The 14,763-nt window shown below is 46.4% G+C and overlaps 1 protein-coding gene across 1 annotated transcript in view; it reads right to left on the reverse strand.

Moving 5' to 3' along the window:
* CASZ1 (castor zinc finger 1) overlaps positions 1-14,763 on the reverse strand; it is a 78,864-nt gene that overhangs the window by 16,767 nt on the left and 47,334 nt on the right. The window contains exons 5-10 of the mRNA XM_036396475.2: positions 12,338-12,428; positions 10,123-10,287; positions 7,455-7,627; positions 5,861-6,729; positions 3,870-4,011; positions 2,658-2,721 (exon numbers count right to left, since the gene is read on the reverse strand). Of these exons, the coding sequence (XP_036252368.1) occupies positions 2,658-2,721; positions 3,870-4,011; positions 5,861-6,729; positions 7,455-7,627; positions 10,123-10,287; positions 12,338-12,428 (1,504 nt within the window). The remainder of the gene's footprint in view (positions 1-2,657; positions 2,722-3,869; positions 4,012-5,860; positions 6,730-7,454; positions 7,628-10,122; positions 10,288-12,337; positions 12,429-14,763) is intronic.

A 14,763-nucleotide genomic window follows, 5' to 3' on the forward strand; every position in this document is an offset into this window, starting at 1 on the left:
CTGGAACAAGAACACAGACACTGCATCAAGCCCAGCACACAGACACAGCCACCCCCAGGACTGTCCCACAGAGAGCAGTGTTCTTCAAAGATTGAAAAAGATGACAAAAAGTCAGTGCAGGCTGCTTCAACTGCATCAGCAGAAGTCAGTAACACCTCACTCTTCTGCCTCTTCCACCCACCCATCATGAAGCACTGAGGTGCCTATTGAATATTTATTCATGGATCTCGTTAAAGTAATGAAGCATCATGTCTATTTTATCCACGAGGAAACTGAGGTGAAGAGAGACATCCCCTATCTGACTATGGAAAAGGTGTGTGGGCTTCACCAGTAATAGCCCTGTGCAGCTCCTACAAATTGCTGGTGGTAGAACTGGTAAACTCTAGTTTATTCGGTCATCTTATCCCAGCCACAAGGATGTCTCCTTTAAAGTGACTACTGGGTATGTGTGAGGGGTAGAAGGATGAAAATCTCATTCAGCTGGGGAAAAATTCTGTCTCAAGTTCCTGGAAAATTCTTACTAACTTCAATAATAAAATTGTGTCACTTTTCTGTGCTGAATAGACACATCCTCCATGAAGCAGGACTTGATCTCACAATCTGCACTGTGTGAAAGGCTTCAAATAGAATCTACACAGAGAAGGTTTAGAGGTCCCAGTGTAAAATGTGCAGGATAGAAAAATGAAGTTACTCAAGCCTGCCTAGAGGGAAAATTTTCTTTCAGAATAAATGCATGATTTCCCAGACTCTTTCTTTCTCTGTTGTGCTCTCAATTACCTCCAGTAACAACAGTGAATTTCACAGCCTGAATAAAATGCAAGATTGGGCCCAATACTTGCACTGGAAACTCCACCCACTTGAGGGTCTCAGAGCCCTTTATAAATATCAGTTAATTAAGCCTGACAACCCCCTAAATAAACTGCAATAGGCTTCAGGAATCCTGGTTATTTGAGGCTCTCTTAATGCCCCCTGAAGGTAAAGCCCCTGCTGCTGTGTGGAGACTGCAACTCTTTATTGGCTGGAGTCAGAAATTCAGGTCGTGTGTTTCCACTGGTAATTCCATTTCTGTAAAGTTTTTTTCCTGTTCTTTTTCCTGGAAAAACAATGAAGGATTCCCCCATGGACAGAAATTGTGTGCAGCCACAGGAAAAAGCAAGTGTGATGTCTTCCTGAGCAAACTAAGCTTGATTCTGCCATCTTTAGTCTTGGAATTGGTTCCATCAATCCCACACACAGTGGGTTCTACTCTTTGCTGGTTTGTCTCTTTGGTTAATCCCAGTCCTTTAACCTGACTCCTAGTTTACACCTGTGCTACGTTTGCTTTGCACAACTTTAAGAACCTTATGTCAGACTGCACACAAAGAAATGCTTTTTTCTAAACATATACTTTTATCACATATTATCCTGGAGATTTTCAAGTGAAGTCCCCATTGAAAAGAGAATTTCCCTAATCTGGGACCTTCAGAATGATTCATGACCCCAGAGAGCAGAGCTACTAAACACATTTGCTCACTAAAGAAAGACCTGCATATTTGGAAATACTAAAGGGACAATACAAAGAGACAAATAAGAAATTAAGTTTAAAAGGGAAAATCGAAACCCCAGTGTAACAGAAAGCCAATGGAGGAGAAAAGTGACATAAGGATAAATGCAGAAATTAAACAACACAGAGAAAAACAGTGATAAGAAAGAAAGGAGGTGGGAGATTACCAGGCAAAGTCACTTTGCCCTCTCTTGAGGGTTATATGGCCTTGATGCATGTAACACCCAGAGCCAAGGGGATGGCAATAGTAATGCCTATAAAACCTATCACATAGCAGAATATTAAAGCATGGCTCAAAGGGTGCCCTGATCTCTAGAGCAGTTGTATACAGCCATAAAATTAATCTTGGTACAGTAGAATTTATCACGTGAAAGAGAAATATACATTTGAGATGATGTATAATTTAACAAAAAAGTAAGGAAAAAGAAACTGTGCATCATCTAAAATAAATATTCTAGGACACAGTAAAGGGGACTCTGTTAGACACCATTACTCACACCAGAAAGACAGAAATTGATGATTTTGGTTCAAAACTTCTAATTTTTTCTTCTCTTTCATAAAAATAGATTATTCTCTCCCTCCCCAAATGAAGGAGGGAGAGTAAATAAACAAAATTATTTTATTTTAAGTAAACAAACAAAATTAATAACTATAAAAGGGAAGTGAGAGAGAAGTTGCCAGGTTCTGAAAACAAAAACAAACAAAAAAACAAACCCAACCCAAACCAACCCAAAAAACTAGATCCCCCCTCACAAGAAAAGAAAAGAAAAGAAAAGAAAAGAAAAGAAAGAAAAGAAAAGAAAGAAAAGAAAAGAAAAGAAAAGAAAAGAAAAAAGCTTTTGGAGCTCTCCTCTGTCTAGAAAGGATGGGGAAAAAAAAGGTGTCAGAGGCGGCAATATATTTCTTCAGCCAGTTCATTAAATTAATTCGTAAGCAGTGGCTCTGAAATTATACCCGATGAAAAATGGTCTCAAAATTTAAATGGTACAAACTCATCTTATTAGAGGCAAAACATTAAAAAACAAACGCATCTCTTCCCCCCCCCTTCCCCGCTATCGCAGCTTTAATTTCTCTTGGTGGGGGGAATGAAAGGCGTTTGATGGATGGCTCTTACCTTATTCATAAGCGAGGATAAAAGAGATGAATTTGCTGAGACTGTGTGGCCATTTGATTCATTACTGAAACACACAAACCAACAGGGTTTAGTTAAGATGTGCACAGGGACTGTGAGCGCTGAGATTAATCCTTCTCCCTTCAGGCTGCCTCACTCCTCACCTACTACATCCAGGGGAAAAGAATGATGCCAACCCTCCCTTGGGCAGGCCAAACTCACCTACTTGTGATAGCCAAGAGGGACAGAAAGAGGGTCTCAGGTCTGCAGAATTTAATCTTTCAACTACTAAATGGCCCGGACCTCTTCCCCTGGTGTCTACTCCATCACACTCATTTGTTAACTCATCACCTCCCCCAGGTTTTACCCCTTCATCCCATTAGAATTTTCACAACTATCACAAAAATACCACGAAAGCAGGGGGGATGTTGACAAAGGCTCATGCTGCCAGGGACAGGGATCCCCTGGGCCATAAGGAAGGCAAGGCACAATCCTGTTCTGAATGGCAGCCTTAGGATCTCTGCAGTTGGCTCCAAGTACTGGACTCCCAAAGGGAGGCTTGTTTAAATAAGGTATGGACAGGAATGGATACAAAGGTCAAAGTGGAGCTCACTTATCCCCAGGATCAGTTCCTCTGCTCTTTTTCCACACAGCACAATCCCCAAACACTCCTGTTCTCAGCAGAGATGCTGGGCAAGTGGGACACATGCTTTGAGATAGGTGTGTTCACACCTGCACAACCATCACCATAACTGTAGGGCAGCCCACGCCAGACCCAGAGCAGAGTGAGCCTGACACCCAGCTGTTTTTGTGTGTCCAGATTCTCTGGAATGTGCTTCCCTTAGCCCTGATTCAACAGACTACAGCAGTGCAAATGCTGCTGCTAAGAGTGCGCTGAGGTGTGGCAGTGGAGCAGTTTCAGTCAGCAACTGACAAGAGGACTAAGTGGAAACAGCTTTGCCAGTGCTTCGATTTTCAGAAGGGAGCAGAAGAAGTGAAGCTCCTGTTGAAGAGTCAGCCTGTGAGCACAAAAAACCACCCTGGAGAATGGGGAGCAGAGTGAGCCTGCCTGCCTCCAGTTTTGGGGTGTTCAACTCAACCACTGTGAAGCTGCCTTTCACCAACATGCTGTGTCCTCTCGATTTACAGGTACGGAAACTTCCCAAAGCCTGACGTGGGAAGTGCTGAGTGTTCCTGCCTGCCCACTTCTCTCACCCGTGGTCCTTGACACTCAGGTCCAAGCTGTGCTCCTGCAAGGGGTCCTGGCTGGTGGCAGATGTCGGTCCCATGGCCTCCGCAGGTTCCTGCTTCACCTGGACTGGATTGAACCGTCCGGGAGGTGCTGGTTGTCCATTACCTGCTCAAGAAATACAGTGAAAGTAAGTGCAAAAAAATAAATTAAAAACATAGGTCTAAAATGAGGTTACAACAGCAAATAATTTAAGTTAAATCATTGGCATCAGTGCCTAAGTTGAAAAAGCAAAGAAAAAGTGTGGGGGGGGGGGGAGGGAAGTACTGGGATTGCTGGTCAGCGTTTATTGCCAAGTTGACATGATGGGTTCTGACGTCCACTCCAGCGTGGAAATTCTTCAAGTGATAATTATTGCAAAATTATGTCAAAGTTGTCCAGGCTACGGGCCCTTTAAAGGAGAAGGGCGGAAGGAGCGTGGGGGAGACCTCATTCTCTGCACAAACTGTCATAACTAATTTGCGGGGCTGCCTCTTAAGCGTTTATTAAAGACTCTGTTAATGCTGAGGCAATGTGGCAGCTTTCGACTGCTAGTCAAGCCCCCTTGCTCGTCCCCAGTCCCGGCGTTGCCGTAGCGACAGCGCTGGCCCGACAGTGCGCCTGCCCAGCAGGAGCATCTGCCCCGCCGGGACGATCCAAGGTGACAGCGACGGCACCGGCTCGGACTGCGCGACCTCCTGCCACCCACCGCCCTCGCAGAAGCGGGGAATGCTCCTTTCTCGCGAGGAGGTTTAGTGCCGAGCCCGTGAAAGAAGAATTCAAATTAAAGGAGGAGAGGGGAAAAAAAAAAAAAAAAAAAAAAGGAGGGAAGGTAGCGGGGAGGGACGAAAGAGAACAAACTGGAGCAAAAAAAAAAATTAGGAAAAACAGCAAAGAAAAAAGGAGGGAAAAAAAGTTGCTGACAGAAACATGTCTGCAGAGCTTTTTTCCACAATCCCCAAGTGACTAAAATATTAATTTACCCTCCGGCAGTACAGCTGACGGCGAGCTGCTTCTCAGACAGCAAGTGGCATTTTATTAAAAAATAAAGGAAAATAGTTCCCTCAATGACCTTTCTCTGCTTTAGGAAACAATTTTTCAAACAATAATTTTAAAAGTATGCGAAGGTTCCCCTCCCTCTTTAATCAGATCACTTCCTCCTACTCCCCCGTTCCTCCTGCGAAGCCGGGGCCGTCAGCAGCGCTGCCAGGGCCGGGCCGGGCTCAGCCCAGCGCCGCGGGGGCTGCCAGGCTCAGCCTGCCCTGCACGGCCCTGCCCGTGCCCTCCTGGGAGCCCCTCAGCCATCTGCCAGCGCTGGGACCGAGCTGCGACCGGCCTCGGCTCCGGGCTGCCCCAGGGGATGCCCCTGCCCATCCCTCACCGCTCCGGTAGCGCGGGGAGAGGGCAGCACAGCTGGCAGGAACTGACCAAAAAGGAGGTCCCGTTTGTGGACTGCACCTACACTATCCCCAAACCCACAGCTGGGACAACACAGCTGAAGCACAGAACAGCCCTGAACACAGATCAGGAAACAACTGGCCAGAGGCTACAGGATCATCAGTACTGGGCCTAGATAAAGCTTGATACAGTCTCAGTAGAGCCTGCAAGTACTGGCTAAGGTATTTTTTCTTAATTTCTGTTTTCAATAGAGTGCCTCTCTCTTTTCAGCCTATAGCCAATTACACATGGCAACACTCTTCAGCTCTGGTAAGAGCTTACCCCCTTCATGGGCAGAAATGTTTCTCGCCTCTCTTCCGGCCATGTGGGCATAGCCAGGCTCCACAGGAAACCTTGGCAAGACTGCCTTCCTCAAGGGTTAATTAGACACAACTAAATTCATTCTCACATTTATTTTCTTTTTCTACCCCCTTCCCAACTGCACTCCCATGGACAACTGGGTGGCTTCTCATTCACTCTCCTCCAAGTCACCAGGCACTGCTCTGCCTCCACCACGATCACAACTGATGAGGTAACTCACCTGCTTCAAGTGCCACAGAGGGCTTGAGTGCAGCTGCTGCCAGCCTGGCCATCATAGGAGAGATTAATCCCTTACTAGCAGAGATCCTTTCCATTATAGAGGCTGCTGGAGCAGGCGAAGAAGTAGCCACTGGCTCACCAGATCCTGAAACTGCCTGGGATGAGGAATCTGTTGGAGCAGATGATGCTGGATTGGTGCCAGAAGAACCAGCAGTCATCAGATTAGCCGAGCTGGCAGGGAGTGGTGTAGAGACCCGACTGGGGATGATGGGGAAGAAGGATCCAGCTGTTCCAGGAAGTGCTGAGTTGGAGAGTGCCAGGGCCAAGGGTATATTGCTAGGAAGAGCCTGGGAAAGCAGGCCAGAGATCTTTGTGGCTGGTGTCATGCTGTTGGCAGACTTGGCGGCCTGTGAGGAAGCAAGCTCAGCCGCAGAGGAGGGTGCAGCTGGGACGATGAGAGAAACGGAAGACTGCTGACTGGTCGGGGAGGCACTCAGGCTGGAGTTCTTGGAGCTCATGGCAGAGAAGTCAATAAGGTCATCGTTACTGGACTCCTCTTGCTCATTTTCCTTGGAGCCCAGGAGTGAGGCAGGCAGGCCCAGCACTCCTGAGCTCCGGATGTGCCGGCGCTCGTGTTTGCGTTTATGGGAAGTCATCTGGCTGGTGGAGGTGAAGGTGAAACCACAGCCTGCCCTTATGCAGTGGAAGTGGTTGGTGGCCTTGCTGTAGACACAGCCCTCATACTTGCATTCCTCGTACTTGTAGAACTTCTTGAAGCCATCCTTGGCATAGGCATCATCTTTGATGTGGTAGCTCTTGTGCTTCTCAATGTCACACTTGTTCTTGAAGGTGAATGTACACCCAGGTCTCCTGCAAGGGCATCGAGGAGAGGGTGTTTGGCCGTGATGGCAGAGCTGCTGTCTCCCACCTCCCTCTAGGACAAGGACTGGGGCTGTAATGAGACAACTGCCCCAGCTGCAGAGGGGCTGAGGAGCTGTCTGTGGCTTAATCTGGGACACCCAGGCCAGCAGATTTGCTGCCGTGTGGGAGGGCTGGGAAGCTCACTCCACTCTGCGGAACTGCCACAGGAACATGGGAATACAGGCACCCTCCACTAAAAGTTCCAACAAAACAGCAAGTAAAGGGGACTAAGGTACAAACTGTGCTTTCCTACTCTTCCTGAAAACCTAAAAAATCAGTAGAAGAGCAGCTGTGTACAGAAGGCTAAGTCTGGCCCCAAAAGGGATGAGCTGGCTGGAGAGAACCCTACCATGAAAGTGCCATTAGCAGTGTATTAATGGCCCACGCTTGCGCTCTGAAGAGCACTGTGATCTCTTTCCCAAATTATTCTAGGCTCTGTTTTCTAGTGGGTATCCTCTCCTCAGATCATACTCCTGCCTTCAGAGTGGTCTGTGGCACAATCCTGGAATTCACATCTACTCTGGTATATGAGTTCTCCCAGAAGCAATACTGAGAAGGTCGCAGCAGGGCAAATCAAGTCCCTGTGCATACTTGGGAAATTATGACTTGGCAGAAGGAGGCAAACAGAACTCAGAGCTCTGAGGCAGGCCTCCTCCCCTTCCCTGCTGTCTCACCTGCAGTGGAAGTGAGTGGTTTTCTGCCCGTAGAACTGGCATTCCACGGTGCCGCAGTCCTCCGTGGCACGGAACCGCTGGAACCCGTCGTTGATGAGCTGCGTGTTCTTCTTGTGAAAGTTCTCGTGGGTCATCACATCAGAGGTGCTTGTATAGACCTTGTTACAACCCACCTACCCCGGGCCCAAAGAGGAGTCATCAGCACAGCGGTTTAACAGCCTGACATTATTACCAGCAGCAATAAATACATGGGTAGCACACGATCATTTAATAGTTCCATTTGTGTGCTTCTCCTAGGGGTATTAAGTCATCACTTTAATTCGCAATCTAAAGACTGATAGAGCATAGAGCAGTTGTGAAAAAAAAAACCAAACACAAACCAACTCTCTGGGCATGAACCAGTAAGAAAAAAAAGGGAGGACTGGAGGGATAAAATACCAGCTCCAGATAAGCATGCCTGCTTGGGGAAGCAGTTAGTAGGGTTCTGCTCTTAAAGAGAACAGAACACTAACAGATGCTGTTGCTTTTTGTTATCTTGGAGTGACACAGAACAAAGTAGGATTTCATCTATTTGGGGAATACAAAATTGAGTGGGAAAAAGTTATTTACTTCTTTAGTCCTTCTGGGAGGTAAGGCATGCTGGTGCAACATGAGGCCAACCACTCTTTTGATCTTGTAATAAACGGTTTCATTCTAGCAAATCTTAAACCCCATGTTCAGCTGATTTTAGCAAACTGGTGACTTTTTTTCCCTGTCACTGTTCAAGACTCCCACTTCAATAATTTTAAACTTGTGCAGTGCGTGAGAATGCTGTGATGAGGACGGAATGCTGAAAACCTGCTTTCCTCTGGGTAAAGCGGGGCAACTTTGCCATATTGAGTAAAAACCCACTGGAATCTGAAAACGTCCTCAGCCCTGCTGAGGGAGGATTTTTTTTCTTTTCTTCTAGCACAACATGTGCCAATGCCTGCACCATCTCAGAAATGAAGAGAAGGAAAACACCACCCCTTAGTTCAGCCCAGGTTGATTCAAACAGGCAATAACAAAACCCATGACAAATACCCGGAGAAAAAAATAAAAAGGATCTCCAGCTATTTCCAATATAAAAAGAGCCTCTCTCTCTCCACACTGACACCTTGAAAAAAGACAGGCCCTGCATGGCATTAAAAAAAAGAATTAAACAAAAGCGTCCTTAGGAATAATTTGCAATGCAGCTCTTGGTGCGAAAGCCTAAAAAAAGTCAGTTTATATAAACAACTAACTGAATTTTATCCACACCAATTATGGACATAAAGAAAAAAACCCCATGTGATGGATGGCACAAATTCTGCCATTTAAGCGGTATTTTCTTTAATTGGGAGTTTATATTCTGACACCTTTCCTGTAAGGCACTGCTTACATGGGCATGACTTTACTGGAAGACAGTGGGCACAGGATGGAATTAGCCATATATAGCTGTGTAAGCGAGGGTCTCTATTTGAACTCAGAGTGCCTTAAGGCTGTGAAACACTCCTTGTACTCTAAAAAAAAGAAATCAAGCAAATCCCACCCTGCTCAACTGAAGAAACGAAATAATCAATATTATGGAAGTGCTAACAGAAAAAGTCCTCAGGAGAAAGACACATGAAATTCCCAATTTATCACATGCTGCAAGCACATGCTTCAACCAGTCCCTATTCAGGACAGAAGTTGAGTGCATGCCTAACATTTAAGTATGTGCTTAAGCCCCATTGACTTCAGAAAGCTTCAAGTTAAACATATGCTGAAGTCTATCCTAGCAAAGCATTTAAGCATGTGATTAAGGCCTTGTGACTTTAACTGGGGTCTTAAACTGCTGGGACAGGTCAGGAAGTGAGCCTGACTTTTCAGACCAGAAAATCTGTCACCAGGGTTGGCTGATCACTCTGCTTGTAACTGCACTTTTTCAGGGCAATGGTTTAGGCCACAATTCTACTAAAACAAGTACACGTCGAACCATCGAACCTGAGGAATGATCAGGGTAAGACCCAAACAATGTGGTGTGTTCATGTCTAAAACAGTGAAGGTATCACAGTTCCATCTGTGCAGCAGCTCCAGCTCTGGCTCCACTGCTGCTGAGGCTTGGCTGCCCCTGGAACACAGCTCTCAGCCTACACCACACATGAATGCCACTGGCAAAGGACATGGAGAACCAGGGGTGTTAAGTGCAGATATGTGACATTAAGGTTTAATTACTTTAGAAATTGATTATGGAGGAAATTAACCCAGTGCTAAAGGGCAGATGTGCCACAAGAAAGTCTGGTTTCAAGGGAGGGACAGATCAGATTTGAGTAGAGACAGTGCATTGGCATTAAAGAAGTTCCTGAGTCTCAGAGAATGGGACTTGCTTCAATAAATCCAAGACTTTGAGAAAACCTTGAGACCTGCTTTGCCTCACTGCATGGACAAGGCTTCTAAAAACTGAGAATGGGGCTTCCCTTTGCCATTCCCAGCGCTCGTCATGAGCAGTGCAGTGAGGACGGGGCATGGACTTGTCAGCGAGGCTCCTGAATCAGAATCCGGCAAGACGGGCTCCCAATGTCCCCCTGTGCCTTAGGACAGCCCCGTGCTGTGTGACAGGGGCGGCCGGGACCCCCGAGGAGGCGGCTGAGCCGCGGCTCCCGCGCCCGGCGCCTGCAGGGGCACTCACCTGCATGCAGTGGTAGTGAGTGCTCTTCCCGTTCAGGTGGCAGCCGTGGTAGTACACGCTGCAGTCGTCCAGGGGGCTGAAGCGCATGAAGCCGTGCTGCAGGGAGTTATCGCGCTTCTTGTGCATGTTGTAATGCCGAATCACATCCTGTTTACTGGTGAATCTCTGCAGAGATACAGGCACAGACCGTGAGACACGCATGATGCCAGTGGGTGAGCAATCCTGGGGGCAGGGCGGGTGCCTTGTGTTGTTGTTAATAAACTTATGGGACCAGGAGTTGAAGGCTTGGCAGTAATCACCCCAAGAGAATCAGATTAAAGAGGAGTTGTGTGCGTGCATCTTCTTGGTAAAGGGAAAGTAAATACACAAGTTCTAGAGTAAACATGACACTGGGGTGATGCCCAGAATCTGCTCCCTGCAGCTTTAAGATTGCAGGTCTTCTAAAATAATTTTAGCTGCTACTATCTCAAGAAGTGCTATAGTTAGAAAGCAAACCAGTGAACTGAACAGCCTACAAGCAACTAAGCCAAGCTTCCAAGTCCCTCACTGTAGTGGTTAGCAAGACACTGGCTGCCACATTCATGTTGGACTAGAAATCGGGAAAAACCCTTTGTTTTTTTACACTGTCCTCCCATTCTAAGTCTCTTGTGTCCCCTAGAACGTAGGATAGCTTTATCAGGAAAACAGGGACGAAAGACTTTCTTCAAGTCACAGAAAAAGATGCTTTTCTACAGAAAAACAGAGCTCAGAGCTAAATCTGTATGACCAGAATATCCTTTTCAATCTCTATCTCTTGAAGCAATGAAGGGGTACCCCATTGTCAGAGCAGGCTAAGTGCCTTTAAAATGAAGCTTTTTATTTCTATTTCCCACAGACATCAATATTTACCACTGAAGGTGAGAAAGTAAATCTGATTTTTTTAAAGAAATCAATATCCATTTATTTTGAGCAGTAATTGAAAAGGCCTGTATTCTAATGTTTAACAACTTTTCTAGTCTGCCTCATAGGAAACAAATGATTATCACTTCCACTCTTTCCTCCAATAATATCAATCCTGATCAATCTCATTGGTATTGGCACGGGAATATATGGATATAGATTTCAACAGAAATCCCTTGGAGGCTGGAGCCATGATTTCCCAGGGCGTACATACAGGATTGCTATTGCCAATCATTGTTAATTTGTGCCCACTTATTACAAAGCGTTACTTATTCTAAAATATATCTCAGCCATAAAATAATTTGCATTTTAAAAAGCAGCCTAAATCCTTATTCCCTGCGAGACCAGACAGCTCCTTTGCAAGCAGCTTCCAGACTCCTTAGGAAATAATCATGAGGCCAATCATAATAATAGGTTTTTCTGTTTTTCCATCCTTTGTGTTTCTCTCTTTCTGGAGCAAGAATATCTGTGTCACAGTTGGGATAGACTCATCTTGATTACTTGATGCTGGGCTGGAAGGACCAGTACGTGCATCCCGGAGAGAAACTCTCCTTTGATCAATAGAAACCCACAGCAAAGCCCAGCAGCTCCAGATCAACTTCCTCTGCTGTGGTCAGGCTCATCCCCGTGAGACCAAAGGTCTCCTAGGGCAGGGCTGAAGTTGTGTCTGGTGCACGGCAGAGGCAAACTCTGGGATTCCTGCTCACGCATCAGCCTGACCACAGAAATGCCAGTGTCAAACTCTGGACCTGGGATAAGGGTAAACAAACACAGCACGTGACCTGCTGGCTTGACGTGCATACCCTGGCAATCCTCCCAGCAATTACAGCATCACTCCTACCCCCGCGCCTTCCCCACAAATCCCACACTGCTGCTGGTCTTACTGGGTGTTTTGTTGCAGATACTGCTGCTAGAAAGTCACTCGGGCAGCAGGAGGGAAAGAGACAGACTAACAGATCAGCATTTCCTAGTTTCAGGCACAGTTTGTAACAGCACAACTTATGCTCTTGGTGTTTCACTGATATAAATGTGGAGTGGTTCCCACTGACTTGAGCTGATCTATATTTGGCTCCTCATCGTAGCGGTCTGAGTTTGGTTAAAACGGTATTAGATTGAGTTAAATGGGAGCAAAATAAAGTTCTGTTAAATCCAGAACATGTCCTGTCCTCTTTCAGAGCAGCAAAGTGAAAAGGCACGTGCATGGATGTGAGAGGGGAGCCCAGGAGGACGCACGCTCCCCCGGCCGTCCGTGCTGCTGCCTGGCGCGTTGCTGTACCTGGTAGTTGCACTCGGGGTCCAGGCAGTGGTAATGCTCCCTGTACTGGTAGGCGCAGTGTATGTGTCCACAGTGCTGACTGCCAGAGAACCTGCAAACAGGAGGGAGGGAGAGACAATAAACCACTGTCCTGGCAGCAATGCCTGTAAGCACGGTACAAACAAACTAAGTCCTGTTCCTGCTTTTATCTCACATGTTTACGGCATTAAACCCCACCTCCTTTATGCCCTCCAAGGATGGTGACCCTTGTGCCTTCCCTTGCTTATTTGTCACTATTTAAAGGTGCTTCTTGAGCCGGATCACTCAGGTCCTGTACATCCCTAATCTGTCTTTCCTCTAGAAATTCATCTCCGTTATCTAAGTTGTTTACTTGGGGAAGCATAAGGAAGGAGGGTTCCTAGAACTAAACACCACACAATTCTAGAATGGAGTTTACATACCACACCAGCAAGCTTCAGAAACCTCCCATGACAGAAGGAGACAAAAAAATGTTGGGCAAATATGGATTCTAAATTTTAAGTATAAGCCCACCTAGTAGGATATCAGAAAAGCTGCATACAGCGAATTTGAAAACTCCTGACATACAGGCTGGCAAAAAAGACCAGAAAGACAGGATTGTTGTGTAATACCTTACATACAAACAGTCAGTATGCAGAATTTATTGACTGACAGACACACCAGGAATTGGCACAAAGGGATGATCCAGTAATCGGGTAATCAGTGCAACGAACTCCCTTGTGTATATTCTAGAGGACCCTAGAAGAGCTTGAAAGGGAAGAGCAGTGGAGAGAAGGGGACTCAGAGGGGAAACATTCAAAGATAAAGTACCATCTGCTCAAAGGTTCCTCAAAGGTTCCTCACGTCACTTAAGTGCTAAACACAGCAGGAGTGCATATGATAAAGGGCATGGGAAAGAAATGAGGAAGGGCAGCAGATAAAAAAGGAAAATGAGAGGACTGAGGGTGTCCTGGGGCAACTGAGGAATGGGGCAGGAGCAGGGAAGATTACAGATCATAGTAAGGTGAGGTAACGCAAGGCTATGGGATAGAAAAAGTCTAGATGAAAAGCAACACTAAATAAGCCATTTCTGAAGCACAGTAAGGAAGAGGAGGTCAACTGTGGAGACAGCAGGGCCTCTAGGAGATGGAAAGGGGACTTAATTGACAGAAAAGATAGACATTGCTAAAAAATTAAATGACTTCTTTGCCTCAGCATTCACAAAGGGAGACAGGGACAGATGCCAGGAGCAGACATGCCTTTCCCTGGGGAAGGAGAAGAAATACTGCAGGAAATCAGGATCACGTCAGAACAGGTGATTGAGAAACTGGAACAAACCTCAGCAGCAGAGAAGAAACAAACCACAAGGCAAACAGCAGGGCTGGCTGCACAAACAAAGGTGTGGAACTGAGAGCAGAGGAAGAGATTCCTGCTCAACGCCTGGGTGACTGCTCGGCTTGTCCAGGGCAGCCACCAGGGCCACCGTGGCACTGACCAGGGACATGTGGCTCCACAGCACACGTAACCAACTGGTCCTGCTAGTCCAGGGCTTTATGTCAGCAGCACCACCAGCAGCTCTTCAAGGAAAACAAGTGCCCTGTGGGAAGCTTCCTCTCTATTCCACTGATGTGATGGGGAAAAAAGAGAAAAGGGCTGGAGACCTGCGCGGTGCAGGCCAGGCAGAGAGGAGGATGATACAGACCTTGCTGACAAATATAAAGTAGTTCAAATTATTATCAAAAATGAGGATGCAAAGTGACCAGAGATACCAGCTGGAGTAAAAGAAGGGCCAGACACCAACAAGATCTGACTCCAGGAGATGAGTTATTTGAGGCACCCTAGCAGGAATGACACATGGACTCAGTTTTAAAAACAACAGCCAAACAAGCACTCCAGCACTCCCAACTCCTATCCTCCTTACTATGTGCCACGGAAAGGTGTGTGTGGTGTCTACAGCACTGGAAGGGAGAAACAAGTGTTCCACCAAGCAGTGTGCTGGGGGAAGGAGGGAAGTGGCAAAGCCAGCACAAAGGGGAAATTCCGCTCCTTCAGTGCGCAAGGCTGGGCTCCTAAAGGGTTATATTATCCTGTGTTTCTTCTGACACTTGAAACAGTTCAAAGCTATTAATTTTTAAAGCGCAGCATCTGTTTAGGTTTTTCATAACAGGAAAGCTTACACACACCACACACTTACATGCACACACACACACAAATTTACATGCACAGACTCTACAGTACATCCACACCCCCTGAACTTACTTGAACGTAAATTTCCATGCATATGGAAACAGACACAAACACACACACCTGAAACAAGAAACTCACAGACCAGCTCATCACACTGATATACAAATCCAAACTCCTAAGTTGTCAATACAGACACATAGATGCAATTGCACAAGAACAACCCACTCCCTCTTCCTTCACAT

Source organism: Molothrus ater, chromosome 23 (assembly GCF_012460135.2).
Source record: "Molothrus ater isolate BHLD 08-10-18 breed brown headed cowbird chromosome 23, BPBGC_Mater_1.1, whole genome shotgun sequence".
Classification (NCBI taxonomy): domain Eukaryota; kingdom Metazoa; phylum Chordata; class Aves; order Passeriformes; family Icteridae; genus Molothrus; species Molothrus ater.